The sequence below is a fragment of the Dipteris shenzhenensis genome, chromosome 2 (genome assembly GCF_047967505.1).
Source record: "Dipteris shenzhenensis isolate YYH24624 ecotype China chromosome 2, Dip_SZ_1.0, whole genome shotgun sequence".
Taxonomy (NCBI): Eukaryota; Viridiplantae; Streptophyta; class Polypodiopsida; order Gleicheniales; family Dipteridaceae; genus Dipteris; species Dipteris shenzhenensis.
In genome coordinates, this window is record NC_141597.1 from 26,439,599 (window position 1) to 26,457,369 (window position 17,771).

The 17,771-nt window shown below is 48.4% G+C and overlaps 1 protein-coding gene across 1 annotated transcript in view; it reads right to left on the bottom strand.

The window, feature by feature from the left end:
- Positions 1–17,771, bottom strand: part of LOC147904554 (ABC transporter B family member 25, mitochondrial-like) — a 202,333-nt gene that overhangs the window by 92,272 nt on the left and 92,290 nt on the right. Inside the window, exons 10-11 of the mRNA XM_087387273.1 lie at positions 6,433–6,578; positions 5,785–5,901 (exon numbers count right to left, since the gene is read on the bottom strand). Coding sequence (XP_087243399.1) covers positions 5,785–5,901; positions 6,433–6,578 — 263 coding nt within the window. The remainder of the gene's footprint in view (positions 1–5,784; positions 5,902–6,432; positions 6,579–17,771) is intronic.

Genomic DNA, 17,771 nt, shown 5'->3' on the forward strand with positions numbered 1-17,771 from the left:
GGATCTATGATGCCGAGGCCGCCCTCTACTTGGGGAAGAATGACCGTCTGCCAGGCGACCCTAGCTCTGGTGGTGCCGGAACCGTCTGAGCCAGACCGTAGGAAGTTCCGCACCAGTCTCCTCAGCTGGGCTACACAAGACCTCGAGAAACACCAGCGAGAGGCTACATACCAAGCAGTGGCAAGAAGGACCTGGTTGACCACAATGTTCCTGCCTGCCAAGGAAAGCCGAGCCGTGCTCCAGAAAGCAAGCTTCCGTCATATGGAGGCTAGGACCGGCAAGAACTGCTGAGCCGGTGTGATGTCCAAGCCTACCTGGAATCCCAGGTAACGTGTCGTCTGTCCTCTGGGGATCCAGTGAAACCCTAGAAAAATACCCCACTGTGAGCTGGCTCCCGGGTCCGTAAGAAAACCAACTGCCTTTTGCCAGTTGATTTTCGCTCCAGCCGCAAGGCAAAACATCTCTAGGGACAGTCTCACTCGCTCCAGTGACTCGACATCATCCTGCACATATAGGGCTGTGTCGTCTGCATACTCGGAGTCCAGCAGCTCGGCATCCTCTCGAATAGGGAGACGCATCCCGCGAAGACCAGTGGTGCGAGCTCGAAGGAAGTGTGTCATGGCCTCCGCAAAAAATAGGAAGAGGTAAGGCGCTAATGGACAGCCCTGACGTACCGAGCGCTCGAGTGTGAATCTCTCCCCCATCCTACCGCTAATAATAACCCGACTGGAGGCCGATCTGTAAAGGCTAGCAATACCTCTAATCCACTCATCCGAAAAACCGAACCGAGCGAGTGTACCTTCCAAGAAAGACCAGTCTACCCTGTCGTACGCCTTCTCAAAGTCGAGAAGGAGTATGGCAAGTTGCTGGCCACTGTGCTAGGCCCATTCCGTCACCTCTGAGAAAGTGAAGATGTTGTCCAAGATGCTGCGATCTTGGACAAAACCAGTCTGGGTGTCATGAATCAGGTCGTGTAGCAGGGGGCGGATGCGACTGCTGATCATCTTGGCGAGGATTTTGTAGGCGGTCGGGAGGAGGGTGATTGGGCGCCACTGTCTGATCTCCTGGCGGTCCCCCCTTTGGGGATGAGGCAAATCAGGCCTGTCGCAAGGCTCTCTCGCATCTGCCCGCTGGAGAAGATGTGCTGGAAGGCTGCGAGCAAGGGCCGGTGGATCTGCTCCCAAAAGGTGGTGAAGAAAGCTCTAGAGAGGCCATCCTCACCTGGTCATTTCTGCCCATCAATAGCACTCACCGCATCTTGCATCTCCTCAATAGTGAAAGGTGCGAGAAGGGTATCGCTCATGCTGGGCTGCACGAGTCTCGGTGTAGATCTCCACACCTCCTCCCTGCAAATGAGACCACGAGGGCCTGGGGGCTCCTGCTGGAATAAGGATCTGTAGAAGTCTGTCGCCAAGTCCCGGACCTCATCTGGATCTGTCCTGACACTACCATCATGCGCCCTAAGAGAACGGAGTTGTTTCCCTGCTGACCTCTGTCCATGAGTCCTGAAGAACTCCCTGCACATCCTGCTGCCTTTCCTAGCCCAGAAGGACTTGGAAGCATGAAATGAAAACTCTGAGCGACGCTGGGTGATCTCCTCTAGCATGGCCCGGGCCCGAACCTCCTGCTGTCTGAGCTCCTCAGAGCCTGGAGAAGACTGCTGCATCCTCTGAATTGAGGTGAGGTCACGTTTGAGACCCCTCTCCCGCGCCCAACACCGCTGTCTGACCTGAATCGCCTCCTGCTGGCAAATGCGGCTAGACTCAGCAAGTGCCTGAGCTACCTGTGCTCCATATCCCTGGTAGGGTCCCACTCCTGCTCCCATAGGTCCTCTATCCTGCTGTGAACCGTTGCTCTGGTGTAGATGGAATCTGGGATCCGGCATGAACGTGGAGGTGAGGACTGAGAGGCCGAGTCCAGGACTAGGATGACTGGGGCATGGTCTGAAAGTGTCGTCCCTGAAACCACTCCTGACTCTCCTCCTCTGCCAAGCGCCCAATCACTGACATAGAAACGGTCCAGTCGCTCCAGGAGTCTGCCTCCCTCCCTCCTGTAACCCCAAGAGAAGTCCAGACTCCCAGGCCATTTGCGAAAGGAAGGCTCCCTCCAACTGTCCCGACCTCCCACTCCAAAGAGGAAGGAGTCCCAATCTGCCTGCTCTGCCTCAGCTATACCGAGGAACTCTGGTCCCCTTCCCTGCTGATCCTCTGAGGTCTCAAGGTTGTTGAAGTCCCCTCCTACAATCCAAGAGTCCATCTCTGGCAATAGGTCTGTCAAGGATCTCCAAAAAACGGAACTACGTCTGAGATCAGTCGGGGCGTAGATATTGAGGATGCCGATGCGGGATCCCTCAATATGCAAGCCCACCCAAAGCACGCGTCCTGGGATCAAAGTGCAAGAACCAAACACATGCTGAACTAGAGAAGTGTCGATGGAGGTACAGACGCCCCCGCTTCTCCCCTGCTCGCCAATCGAAGGTTCCCAGTAGGTGTGGGAGCGTCCTGTGAGGACCTTCCCACAAATACTAGTCTGTGAAGCCGAAAGCTTGTGGTCCTGTAGTAGGAGCACATCTATCTTTCCCACCAAAGCTGGCTGGAGCTCCTGTCTGAGCACCATCTTCCTAGGGCCACGGGTGCCTAATGAGTGGAACCCGTTGACGTTCCAAGAGATAACGCGTAAACTCATGAGGAGGGAAGGTGGGCCACAAACAGCTGTCTGCTTGCGGTCGAAGTCGAAGTGGTCGGAGGATGTCCTGTGTGGAGACGAAGGCGCTTCTGTGAAGGTTTCGAAGGAGAGGCCGGATCATCGGACCCATTCTCTAAAACCTTCAGCAGAGGGGAAAGGCCCTTCGTCCCGTGGTGGTAAGCTCTCTCTAACCAGCTCGACGCCTCTGCCAAGGAAATGCTGTAGAAGCCTGCAACCTCTGAAGTCCTCCAGGGGCGAAGCCCTTCCGCGTAGGCCCACTCCAGAGGTGGTCTAATAATGACCAGGAGTCGGAAACATTTGGCGCTGTGGCGCCAACACAGACGAACATCTCCCTCCTGCCACTGCTGCTGAAGAAGCTCCGCTGCTCTGCTACCAATCCAGTCCTGCACCTGCTCCTGGGTCTGGTCTCGTATCGTCTCCCAAACATTTTCATTCGTCCATTGCTCATTCCCTTCACCGGAGATAGTGAAGGAATAGCTAGGACCATCGTGCGGAGCCAGGATTGCGGAGCCAGGATGGACACCTTACCCTCCGCTCCCTTGCGGAGGAAGAAGATGCTGATGTCTAGGCATGCAGGAAAGGAGCCAATACCCGCTGCATCCAAGTAGTCCCAAGGACCTGCTCGGTAAAACTCCAATGGAAGAGCTCTAGGAGCAGCCCTTGGGCTTGGGGACGAAGATGAGGAGCCTGAACCGGAGGGAGGGGTGCTGGCCACCTGTGGGGAAGGGCCTATCCCCACCGTTGAGCCCGGAGGGATAGACGAGGGTAAGGTCTGTGCAAGCTTCGGGGCTAAAGGTGGCGCAGGTGGGGGGGGGTTTCCTTCTGGATCATGCTCGAGGAAGAGGGTGGAGCGGGAACCACTGGTGTGGGGGGGGATCCTGGAGGGGGGGGTGGGGGTCGGAGAATCGAGGAGGAGGGGGGAGGTGGAGGAGGGCGAGGTGAGGGATGAGGGGGAGGCTGGTTGACCTTCTCCTTTCCCTTCCCCTTACCGGGCTGCTGATGAGTAGGGATCATCTGAGGGGGCTCTTGCTGTGGCTAGGAAGGTTTTTTGGGGCCTGCCTTGTTGCCCTTCCGTTTTCGTTTGACTTCCGTCCAGCCTTCCCTTTCGGGAGGGGATGTCGCAGACTGGAGCGGAGTATCCTGAGCTGCCTGAACGGGGGTCTTCTGAGATTCTGTACCCGTGAAGCGAGGACATGAGCGCGCCGAAGCCATGGCATCTCAGACACTGGTTGGGGTGACCAGTGACCAGAATGCGCTGCGTCACCACACCTGTGTCTGTCTCTATCTCGAACTCCGAAGGGATGCTCTGTGGGTCAAGGACTGCCACTTTGACACGTGGCACCCCTTGGGCTGCCGCCGCATCAACGTAAGTTTCCTGCATAGGCCAACCAAAGTGCGCCCCCAGGTCCTTGATGATCGGGCGAAGCTCGGTTGCAAGACCTGGGAAGATAAGGGTGACTGGGTGTCGAGGAATGCGAAAGCGGGAATCGAAGTCCGCTACACTGAATCCCCTGTACCAAGGAACCATGAGGATGATCTTCCCACCCACAGAAGTAGGGGATTGCCTGACTATGTCGCTCGCAGCCTATGCTGAGGAGAGCTTAAGCCAGAAAATGCCACGTCCCATGAGTGCAACCTCCTCAATGTGACTGTCCTCGAGGTAGAGGGTGGACTGCAACCAGTCCCTGATGTCTGCTCGTGAAGGCGAGTAGCCAATGACCCTCCCATAAACTGATGTCTGGGAGAAGTCCGTGGCGGCCTGCTTCACCAAGGAGACCTGGTGCTCTGTCAATGTAACGCGATAGGCTGGTGGAGGGGGGGGTCCGTCTGGGCCACCGGTTCCGGGCACGTAGCTGCCATATCACTTGACTAACTGCGAACTCTCGAGGCGGGTGAAGGGAAAAGAAGAGGGAGGGGAGAGGTAAGGGACTAAGGGTGGAAGAAGGTGGGCGGGGACTAAGGGGGTGGTGGGGGAAAGGGAGGTGAGGTGGGTCGAGGCGGGAAGGTGAAAAAAAAAAAAAGAAGAAGAAGAAGAAGAAGGCGGGGGGGTGAGGTGAGGTGAGGTGAGTGGAGTGGTGTGAGGCGAGGTGAGGTGAGGTGAGTGTTGTGGAGCGGGGTGCGGTGAGAGGAGCGGTGAACGGAGCGGGCAGAGTGGAGCGGAGGGAAGGGGCGAGGTGAGCGGAGCGCAGGGGGAGGCGGGTGGGCGGAGTGGAGCGGTGGGTCGAGGCGGGTGGGCGGAGTGGAGCGGGGGGGTGGGTCGAGGCGGGTGGGCGGAGTGGAGTGGGGAGGTGAGCGGAGCGGAGGGGGAGGCGGGTGGGCGGAGTGGAGCGGGGAGGTAGCGACGGCGGAGGAGCCGAGGCTGAGAGAGGGGGAGAGTGGCAGAGAGGGGGAGCGTAGCGGAGAGGGGGACGGCTGTCTGCGCGGCAGCAGCCGACGGAGGGAGAGAGAGGGCCGCGCAGTTAGCGAGGGGGGGGTAGACGAGGAGTGAAGGGGGAGGGAGCTCACAGGAGCGTAATGTGCCCTACATCAATCCGTGATGGCTTGTATTTGAATCAACTTTGGATGTATTTTTTTTGTCTCATAGCCCATGAGGCCTTTCAAAGACGGTAATATTTCTGTCTTTCTTTCTTCTCCATCTCAGCAAATGAGCATGTGATGCTATGAAAAGGACCACAGTCTTCAATAGTATTAACAGCATTCAATTAGCTCAGTACATACCTGCATGGTATCTATGCATGTTGACATTATGTGCACCAAACCGTGAACTGTGTGTTGTGAACAAATGTTTTGTGAACTTCCTACTCAGTTTAACATGTGAAACCCATGCAATAAAAAGTGTCTCCATTAAGAGGTCCTCAGCAGCTGCATTTGACATACGAACTGGGTATGTGTTCTTGCGCATGCATGGGAAGGCTCAAGTACAGGCAGGATACTTCTCAGTACCTTTGCTTGAAGAAAGCTCAGCTCGAGACACGTTGAAGCATCGTGAATTATTCACCATGGAATGGCACAATGTATCTATTCTTTTACCATCAGCAGCACAATATATAGGATTTCCCTGAGCATTAAACCGCATACCTCCAACAAAGAAAACAATGAGTGCATGTCAATGAGACTTTGCCGTGTTTCTCGATACACTGTTCCAAGGAAATTAAGAGGCAGGGACAGCTGGAAAAGGAGTCCATTCACCATAACCTGCACGACACGCAGCAGCATTCTTTACAAAATGAAGCTAAAACCAAATATTTCTTGAGAATCCGATATGCATAGAACAAGATTTTTGTCTTCTTCTTTTCTAATCATGAGTTTAAATTTTGATGCAATAATCAACCATGCTTTCAGTAAGCATAAGCAAAAACGCTAAAGTGAGTGGGAAGCAGTAGGGGAAATGCTACAATGGGCATCACCTTAAAATCTGCTATAGAATGTAGATAAAAGAAACCAACTGTAAGTTAAATACCACACAGCATAAGTCTCCATGGTGGAAAGAGACAATATTACACAACTTTTCCACAAATCTACAAGTGTTCAACTATAACATCACTAAATCAAGCTTATTCAAGAGAGGACATAGTACAGATCAAAATCACAAATGTACAATCGATTGAGGCGCCTTTAAGTTTCATTTGAAAAACAAAACATGGATGTGATCAAGGAGGGAAAACAAGAAATAATCTACTCTGCAAGAAAGTGCTAGCAAGAGAAATGTCACTAAAGAGTACTTACCAAATCACCAATAGTCATTGAGCCATTCATGATACCATGAGAGCACATTAGCATTGCTGTAGACAAAGCAGCACTGAATATTGCATTTTGACCAAAGTTCAGAAGTGAAAGACTGCTGTGCGTTTTCAAGGCTGCATCTTCATACTCTGTTTCAGCATTCACAATGAACCGATAAGATTTAGTTATATCCCTCTGCCCCCCCCCCCCCAAAAAAACAAGAAAAAGAAGAAAACACGCCCACAGGAAACCAAGCGAAGAATTTCCAGACCACAACTATTCTCTTCACATCTATACACCCAGCATATGTAATATTTTGTTATACAACCTGGAAACTTCATGTTTTAGGGTCATTCTATACCAAAGACATAGAATCACAAAACCACCCTCACATACGCTAGACAACGTTAATCTTTCCGACAGAGATAATATACCCCTTTTATTTACAACAACTGCCTATGCCAGTATCACAAGGATTTAAATGCAAACTAGCAATTCCTTTTACATTTTAGAGTGAGACAACTGCAATATCTGGACATTGGCATTCTCAGCTCAGCCCTAGAGGCTAGAAGCCCACCAAAGCTCCTCTTTGGGAGAATTTTCAGATTTTTGCTAACTTGCAAAAATCTTTTGGAGGAGACTCTAGAAATCCCTCAAGAATAGAAAATTCATTCTTTTCTAATAAACTTGTGGAGGTCCGTGTTCGGGGCAGAATCTACCTATACTCATTGCCTTTCTGTTAACAAATCTATTTAGCATTGCTTATGGGACTGCAGACAAGCAAGGATTATTTGGAAAGGCATTGCTAGCTTATTGAGCACCTTTATGCTTTCTCCTTTTTTCATGACCCGGTGCTCAAAAGCTTGGTTTTCTCTTTTAAGGCCTCAAGTGTTTTATGCGAGATATGACTCTTCTTGGGCTCTTTCGGTTCAAAAACATTTGATCAAGTCATGCTCTCTCCATGGTGTTCCTGGCTCCCCTTACGGGGACGACCATTTTCCGAACGAATTCTTCTGAATGTCCGAGCGAAGAAAAAGGAAAGGCTTCCATGTCACCCGTGCATTACTTGAGAACAATGCCAAAGTCGTAGCTCAGGTCATGAAGATTCATGCAGAGGTCATGCAACCACAGTCCCCTTCTTTTCTTACATGTCTGCCTAAACCTGACAGAGGTAAGGGGGTTATTGGTTCCACTCCTCCTTCCACAAGGCTCCTTCGCACTCCTGCACCAGAGGTACTTCGCAGGAATTCATTTTCAGTTTTGGCAGACTTGGCTAGGCTTGAGACAGAGGAGGAGTTTGTACCCTCTACGCTTGGGGAACACATCTTGCAGACATCCGTGGACAGAGTTTCCTCCTCAGCAGGTGTGGGAGAGCTTTCCCCAGTTGACTTCCTTCCTCTTGATAGGAGTAACTTTTCACAGGAGAGGGCTTTCTCCGCAACCAAGTCGGGTAGGATATTCCATCCGACCTCCTCCTCTTGTCGATGAAAACTGCCAGTTGGAACGTTCAGGGCCTCGAACATGTACCTTGCCGCCGCCGCAGGCAGCTGATTCGTAACCAACTTCATCCAGGTGTTATTGGGGGTCCCATGGACATTCTGATGATTCAAGAACACAAATTGGATGTCAGGGATTGTGCCAAGTCGAGTAAGCTTCTTTCAGGCCATACTTTTTTGTCACCTACCTTGGGCACCAAGGAAGGCACTTGCATTTCTGTTTCTTCTTCTATACTCCCCTTGGTGATTGGACACGGAATCATAGTTCCTTCTAGAGCTTAGTGGATTTTACTTTTGATTGGTGGGCATAAGATTGGTCTTTTAAACCTGTATGCACCCAATTCTAGAGGGGATTGTGTTCTTTTGTGGAAGAAACTGCTCTCATGGTCACATATTGCAGATGCTTGGATTACAGGAGGCGATTTCAACATGGTTGAAATGCCCTCAGACAAAAGGGGTGGTAGAAATGCCCTCAGACCATGAAACTCCACAAGGAGTAGTTGGTGCCATCCTACTTATCCTCCTGTGTGAGAACTCCGAACACCTCATTGGGGTTGTTCTGAGCCATTTTCACCAGATAATCTCAAAATAAACAGCAAACTGACCAAGTAAAATCCCTTCCTAGGGTGTAAAATGCACAAGTAAAATCTGCAAAGAAAATCTGCCCACAGTGACAAATACTGTCACAGCCTATCAAAGGCTCAAAATGCACTTCAATGCCCTGTTGAATGCCCAAAAATCTGCAAAAAGTGGCAAAAGTCTGCAAATTGATTCGTACTGAGTCCAGAACTGCTTGCAAACTTCCAAAATGCTCTTTTACCTGCAAAATTGCAACCCAAATGCAAAAGCCCCAATTTCTTGCGGGAAATAGAAGAGGGTAAATGAGCTGGAAGCCCCAAATTTCACTGCCACATTGCAATGCAATTGCAAAAGCCCCAAAATTCACCAAAACTTGCAGATCTACTGCAATTGTAGGCCACCTTCTGGTGGTTCTAGTGATGCCCTGTAGGCCATGGTATGTGCCTTGTAGGCATAAGTGTAGGCACTTATAGTGTTAGTGCCTTTTAGGCCACCTAGGAGACTTAGTCCTATGTGACACCTAGGACACTTAGTCCTAGGTCTAGGTACAAGTACTTTGTACTTGTGTGTTTTCAAGCTATCTAAGATTTTACGTGACTATCCTATCTATCGACTCGTCTTGTACCTGCACTCTCTCTCTCTCCCTTGTTTTCGTACCTTCAGTGGTATCAGAGCTTCGCTTCGCTTCCTGTGCCTCTGGTCCGTACTGCCCGTACGACAGTACGCACGTCCGTACAACCAACGGATACTGTACCGTGTACCGTACCTTCAGTGGCTACGCGTCGTCGTACACTGCATCGCCGTACTAAAATCGTGCATCGTTCGTACATCTGCATCGCGGGTCGACGTACATCCGTCGTCACCTGTACCTGCGCCGTACAACCGTACGGCTCTGCTCTGTACTCTGCATCGTCACTTGTACCTACGCCGTACTCTGCGTCGTCGTACCTTCAGTGGTACCTGATCCATACACGCGATCCGTACTTGTGTTGCCCGTACAGACACCTGCAGAGTACAAGTTCTACGCAGATCCCTATACCTTACCTGCAGTACAAGTCCTACGTAGATCTCCGTACCTTCAGTGCTATCCGTACCTTCAGTGGTACACCGTACGTCCGTACAGCAGTACTTAAGCTGATAGTACAGCCGTACGTTGTACTTGAGCTGTCTGTACAGCTTGATTGCAGTGCATTGAGTCACATTTGCAGGACATTTGAGTCTTTTTTGCAGGATATTGAGTCAGATTTGCAGGACATTGGGTCAGATTATCATACATTGGGTCACATTTGCAAAATTTCAGCAAAATTTGGGGCTTTTCCACATTTGCCCTCTTTTTGGCCTATTTGCCCTCAATAAATTTGGGGCTTTTGCCAAATTTGCTGTTTTTGCAGTGAACATTGCCTGTCACAGTCACATTTGGGTCAGATCTGCATTTGCCCTTTGATTTGGGTCAGAAATTTGCAGATATTTGCTGTCATTTTTAGGACAGCCAGCTTTTTGCTATCAGCCTTGAGGCATTTTGGTTTTTTAGGTCTTTTTCAGGGTATCACAGTTGCTATGGCTGGGAACAATCAAGATTTATTTGGAGTTCTTCGTGAAGATGATAAGTTGGATGGCACCAACTATCCGATGTGGTCTTATCTCATGAAACATATTCTTGTTGCAAAGCATTTGTGGAATATTGTTTCTGGGGCTGATCTGAGGCCAGCCAATGCTACAATGGTTGTTTCTACTGCTGGTCCTTCTGCAGGGGGTACTCCTCCTGATGCCTCTTCCTCTAGCACTCATGCTGTTGCTCTTCCAACTCAAGAACAGTCAAGATGGGATGCAAGAGATGCAAATGCACATTCATGCATTGCTTTATCATGCAAGAGAATCATTATTCCACACATCCAATTTTGTCGGACAGAAAAGGATGCTTGGGATAAATTGGCTTCTCTCTATCAGATTCGCAATGAAGCTCGTGTTGCATATTTGAGAAGGCAATTACAGGAAGTAAATATGAATGAAGGTGAGTCAATGGATGCATATTTGACAAAGGTCAAGGACCTCATGGAACAGCTTGCCAACATTGATGAGGTGGTGCCAAATTCACAGCTTGTCAGTACTACATTGAATGGACTGCCAGATACATATCAAGGGTTTGCTACAACCCTTCGATTAGTGGCCATGGGTAATCCAGACCACTATTCTTTTGACCAGCTAGTTACTTTACTTTTGCAGGAAGAGCAAAGTAGAGCTAACAGACAAGCCATTATTCCTGATCATGCATTTGCTTCACAGTAGACAGGAAGAGGCTAGGCTTCCAAGCCTATGGGCAAGCCAAAATCTGCGCATAGCAGCTGCAATTCCTCTACGCATAGCAGCTGCAATTCCTCCCATGCATCTAAAAATACAGCAGATAAGGGAAAGAAGAAAAGATGCAACTATTGTCGCAAGCCTGGACATGACATTTCGGAATGCAGGAAGCGCATTGCTTCGGAGAAAAAGAGAGCAGGATTGACAGTTAATGCCTCACATGCCATTGAATCCCATGAGCTAGCAGATGCTTCACATGCACATGCTCTTCAGGATGATTGGGCATGGGCTGTCCATTGCTCATTTGATCCCTCCAAAGCTGATGCACTCTTTACTGCTAATGATGCTCAGTCCTGGTACTTTGATAGTGGTGCTTCCAAGCATGTCACATGTTGCAGACAGTTGTTTCATTCTCTAGCTGATGCACCTCGAGGGGGGACTGTTACATGTGCTAATAATGCTTCATATGCTGTAAAAGGAGTTGGAGATGTGCAGCTCACATCCATTTCCAGCCATCCTATCACTCTGACAAATGTTCTTTTTGTGCCTGGCATTGAAGTCAACTTGATTTCAATTTCACCAATTGCTACTTCAGGTTTCAGAGTAATTTTTGATGGCTACAGATGCCTAGTATATGATCTTCGTGATGACAATGCCATAGTTCTCACTGGCACTTTGCAAAAAGGGCTTTATCACCTTGATCATCATCCAGCTGCACTTTCTATTGAAGCATTGGCTATTTCAGATTCACAGCTTGCTGAAACTCATCTTTGGCATGAGAGAATGGGCCATCTCAATTATAGAGCTCTTGCAAAGCTACATTCACAGCAGATGGCAAATGATGTACCTCAGACTCACACAGTTTCCAAACACAGTTTCCAAACATGTGTGTGAGGGTTGTCTTTTGGGTAAGATGCATCGATTTCCTTTTCAAAAGAATTGTCCAAAACTCTCACAAAGGAAATTGCAGCTAGTACATAGTGATGTTTGTGGCCCAATGAGGACAAATGCCATTGGAGGATACAAGTATTTCATGACTCTCATTGATGATTTCACAAGGTATTGCTGGGTATATCCTTTAAAGGCCAAATCTGAAGTTTTCTTATGCTTTCAGAGATGGCTGAATATGGTTGAGAATGAATCAGGAAACAAGCTTGTCACCCTCAACACAGATAGGGGGGGTGAGTATATGTCAAAGGAGTTTGATGCATTTCTATCCTCACGGGGCATTATTCACTCATGCACTACTCCTTACACTCCTCAACAGAATCCTGTTTCTGAAAGGAAAAATAGGTCCACAATGGAGATGGCCAGATGCATGCTTAAGGCCAAGTCTTTGCCCAATAAATTTTGGCTTGATGCAGTAATGTGTGCCAACTATGTGCTGAATAGATCACCTACACGGGCATTAAAGACTATTACACCTTACGAAGCATGGAAAGGCAGGAAGCCTTCACTTTCACACATGAAAATTTTTGGGTCTCTTGCATATGTTCATGTACTATCTCAGCTGAGACATAAGCTTGATGACAAGGCAATCAAATGCATATTCATTGGTTACAGCCAGGAGAGCAGAGGGTATCGGTTATATCAACCAAATACTGGGAAGATTATTGTCAGTAGAGATGTGATCTTTGCTGAACATTCAGCTTCTCCTCTTGTGGACTGCAAAGCAAAGCCAGATGTTGACATGTTTGATGCCTTTGAATCTTGGTTACCTCTGCCATCATCAGAGGAGGATTTTGAGCAGCAACATGAGCCTTCTGCACGCCCTCCACTAAGCAATAATCAACCCCAACCTCATGCTGATTTGCAGGTTTCTCTTCCGGCACAAAATGATCCCATTACTCATGATGCAGTCATTGAAGAAAGAGCTGTCAATAGACAGCAAGGCAAGTTCCCAGATGGCTTCTTGATACATTGAGGGACAGGAAACAAGATCAGCCTTTTGCTGCCCGGACAAGATCAGGGAATAGACAGCATGGTCACTTTCTTGAGTTTGCACTCCTTGCTACAGCTTGCAATGAAGAGCCTTTGTGCCATAAAGATGCTTTTGACAGCAAAGAGTGGATGGATGCAATGAAAGCTGAGTTACAATCTATTGCCAAAAATGACACATGGGAATTAGTAGATCTCCCACCTGGCAAGCATGCAATTGGAACGCCGTGGGTCTACAAATTAAAAAGGAAATCTGATGGCAGCATAGATCGATACAAAGCCCGTCTTGTTGCAAAAGGGTATGCCCAACAACAAGGCATTGACTTTGAGGAGACGTTTGCTCCCACATCCAAGATTACTACCATTCGATGTGTCATTGCCATTGCAGCCCATCATCATTGGCAAGTGCACCAACTTGACATCAAGACCGCTTTTCTTCATAGGGATCTGCAGGAAGAAGTCTATGTCACACAACCTCCTGGCTTTGAGGTTGTTAATTCTGAAAATAAGGTATGCCGGCTTAGAAAAGCCCTTTATGGTTGAAGCGCAGCTTTCAAGGAGGCTGATTTGCAGCAGATTTTTGACATGTCAGACATGGGACGACTCCATTATTATTTGGGCATTCAGTTTGCTCATGTTGAGGGGGGTATCATGATGTCTCAGTCCAAGTATATTGGACAGCTCCTTGATCGTTTTCAGTTTGAGGATTGCAAGGCAATCTCTACTCCAGTGGACCCTGGTTTCAAATTCTCAGCTCATAATGGGAGCCCACCATGTGATATCACTCTTTATCAGCAGGCTGTTGGATGCCTTATTTATTTATGTCACACTAGACCTGACTTGCAGCATACAGTATCTCAGCTCAGTAGATTCATGCACATGCCCAGTTCACAGCATTGGCAGGCAGTGAAGAGAGTCTTCAGATATCTCAGAGGCACTCAGGATTTAGCCCTCTTCTACGGTGATCAGGGTTCACTTACCATGCATGCTTACACGGATAGTGACTGGGCAGGATGTTCCGACACCAGAGTCTCACATACTGGCAATTGTTTTTTGCTTGGCAATTCATGTATTTCTTGGCTCAGCAAGAAGCAACCGACAGTTGCCACGTCTAGCTGTGAGGCTGAGTACAGGGCAGCTTTCACCGCTACAGTAGAGTGTGTTTGGCTTCGACAGTTACTTATAGATCTTGGTATTTGCCAGACATCCTCCACCGTCTCACAGCTTGTTGACTCAGGCGGAGTTCTTCAGACACATCCAGATGCCGTCTTGCAGGTTGCCACCGATTTCTATGCCTCCCTTCTTACAACAGTTCCTGACACTCAGACCACAGATGGCTAGAGTGGTTATTTGGTAGCACTTACCGAGGTTGGTGAGGGGATATGATTGTTTCACTTGATGCACCCTTCACCAACGTAGAGTTCAAGACTGCTCTTTGGTCACAAGGGCAAGTGTCATGGTTCACATGGACTTACCTCCTTATTTTTCATTACTTTTTGGGATCAGATTGGGGGTCACATTACCTCATCCCTGCAGGGTGTATGGGACTCAGGTGAGATGCCAGAGTCACTTACGGAGGGTCTCATTCATTTGATTCCGAAAGGGGGTTGCAGCAATTTAGTGTCTCAGTGGAGACTCATTACCTTGCTGGGTACCTTGTATAAAATCCTAGCTAAAGCTATCAGCCTTCGTCTGCAGCCCTTTCTACCAGATCTCATTCATGATACGCAGACAGGTTTTGTGCATGGCAAGAGCATCTTTGATAACATCTTCTCATTTTGGGAGGCTTCGGATTGGGCCATGCATAATGGCCAAAGGCTGGCCATTCTACTCTTGGACTTTGAGAAAGCTTATGACAGGGTAGACTGGGGCTTTCTGGAGGGCACACTTACTCGTTTTGGCTTCTCAGACACATAGATCAGAGGGGTGTCAGCCCTCTACAGATCAGCCCACAGCCAGGTTCTTATTGGTGGAGTCAGGGGGGACAGGTTTGAGATTACCAGATCAGCCCGTCAGGGATGCCCCTTAGCCCCTTTTTTATTCCTTTTTGTGGCTGAGGCTATGAGCTATTACATTAGAGCTCAAGCTAGGATTATAGGGCTCAGGCTTCCTCTTAGGCAGGAGGATGAGCTCTTAGACAGTGAGTTGGCAGATGATACGGCTGTTTTTTTGGATGCCACTCCACAGACGCTGAATTCATTCAAGACGGCATTGGATTTCTTTTGCATTGCAGCAGATGCACACATAAATTGCAACAAATCCAATGGTTTTTGGATCAATGATGAGGATACTCCAATTTGGGGGATCGACATAGGGTTCACTTGGATTCAGAGGGGCATCTCCGTCAGGTATCTGGGATGCCAGGTTGAGGTGGGCATCTCTCCGGCACAGTAGTTCGCTCCTGTGTTGGAGAGTATCAGGAGGAGACTCATCTCTTGGAGTTCAGCCAGACTTGACCTTGCATCTAGAGTTATGGTTGTGAACCGGGTCTTATTGGCCATGTCCTGGTTTGTCTGCTCATTTGGTGCAAATCTAGAGGTTGTATCGCTCAACTCATGAGACCTATCAGGAACTTCCTATAGAGTGGTTTAGATGGCACCTCAGATGTTGTAGCCAGGGTGGCTTGGGAGACCCTCATTCTCCCCACATGAGAAGGAGGTCTCAATATTATTGACCCGAACTTGCAGTGTATGGCCTTACTCTGCAAGTTTGTAGTACGTGGATTGATGCCTGGACAGGAGCCCTGGAAGGATTTTTTCTCACGCAGCATTCAGTCTTGTGCCCCTTCTCATGGGGGAGATTGGTTGGACAGCAGCAGATGGATCTTTACTTCAGCCCATCTCAAATCTCCCCCTTCCCCTCTCATGGCTGCAATTCTGAAAGCTTGGGGCTGCTTTAGAAACACACTTCGCAGAGTTCCACCCACCTCTCGTGAAGAAATTCACAGGTAGCCAGTCATGTGGAATGACTCGATTTTGGATGATCATGGCAGGCCACTTGGAGTGTCACATTATATGCAGTGATCTAGATGAGAGACGGGACATGCCTCTACTATAGGCGCTTGGCAGGCCTTTATGAGACTTCCAGAGGATCAGAGACTTTTAGCAGTTGGCCACCTCAGAGGGAGTGCACTCAAGATATAGCAGATACACGCAGCCATTCCGCCAGAGTGGATTGACACAGATGACATGCCGCTTATAGAGTCCACTTGGTGGGGAGCTTTTTCAGGGACGGGCATTCCATTACAGATTATTGCATTGCAAGATGCACATGAGGATACCCTTGTCTTTGATGTTCAGTCGGGAGGCAAACTTATCAGATCTTCTGATGATATTCTCTTGGAGGTTGCATTTCAGCCTGTGAGGATTGCAGGATTCATGGAGTGGGGCAGGGACTCACAGTGGTATCTTGACCCTGATCCTATTCTCCTTGCGCTACGGTCTTGGAGACTTAAGCTTTATGGTGGTTCTCCTATTAGGTTCTTGCAGTGGAACCCAGGGGAGTGGGAATGGATTGATGAGCGGAACCGAGAGAAGAGCTTCCCCTTCTTTCGCTACATAGTTAGAACTACCCGAAGATTTCAGCTCAGTAGTAGAGGTTGGAGGCACTCCAGAGCGACAAATTGGGATAGTTTTCAGATTTCCGCAGTTGTGCGGAAGAACTTTTGGTGTAGGCTCTGGAAATCCCTCAGGAATAGAAGATCACTCTTTTCTTTTGGCTTTCTATTCATGGAGGGATTGCACTGAACCTGTGGAGATCCAGGTTCGAGGCTGGCCCTACTTGTCCTCATTGTCACATGGCAGTTGAGTCAGTACAGCATTGCCTTTGGGAGTGCAGATAGGCGAGGACGATCTGGAAAGATGTTGCTAGAATTTTCAGTATCTTTCATACATCACCTTTCTATATGACCTGGGGTTTAGTGGCTTGGTTATCTCTTGCTGGCCCACAAGTGTTTTTCGAGGGACATGATCCAGATCCAGCTTTCATTGTACAGCGACACTCAGTGGAGTCTTGTTCCCTCCAGGATGTTCCCTTCACTCCTTTCAGAGCTGCTCATGCCTCAGTAGACACGTCTTGGGGGATTTTGGCTAGCATTGCAGCGTGGCATATTTGGAGAGCCAGGTATACAAAGGCAATGGAGGATATCCAGGTTCACCCTTCCCAGACTATGGCCAGTATTTGGACTTACACAGTACACACTCTGATGGCCATTTGGGTGAGCATGCAGGGATCCTCCAGAGCAGCCACTGCCAGGAGAGTTACTTTTTTCAGAGTTTGGAGAGGATCTCCTTTCTTCTCTGAGTCTCCTTCAGGGTTGAGATGGCATTTTCAGCCTCCGCCTTGTTTCTTTATAAGCTCATTTTGAGCTGTTTTTTTACTCATGCATTGCATGATGTACTCCCGTAGTTGAGCTGGCTCTCGCCGTTTTCTTTCATACTTAATGAAGTAATTTCATGGGGGAAAAAAAAAGAGTGAGTATATTTTATATATTTTTATGATAAAGGCATGTATTTCTAGTAAAATAAAAGTATATAAACCATGTTTCCTAAAGAAATACCATTTTTTAAATCTCTTGAAAAACACGCTCGGATAAACCTGCTCATAGGTTTTTGCCTGTACAAATGACGTATTCCTCCCCTTACAGACCTGCTCATGCCTCTGTGGATATTTCTTGGGAGATTCTAGCAAGCATATCAATGTGGCATATTTGGAGATCCAAATGCACAGAGGCCTTGGATGGTTCTTAGGTCCAACCTGCACACACATTGCCCAGTATGTATTTGTACACATATTATACACACCTTGGTCACGACTTAGGGGAGCATACAGAAGCCTTCCCAGCCAGCCTCTACCAGGAGAACTATTTTCCTCAAGGGTGGAGTAGCTTCCCATTCTTCTCAAAGATTCTGCTGGGTTGAGGAGGCACTTTCAGCCTTAACCTTTTCTAGCTCTCTTACAGCATCTTGATTTTTCCCTATTAGAGTGTTTGTTTTTTCATGCCTTGTATGATATACTCCTCCCTTGACCATT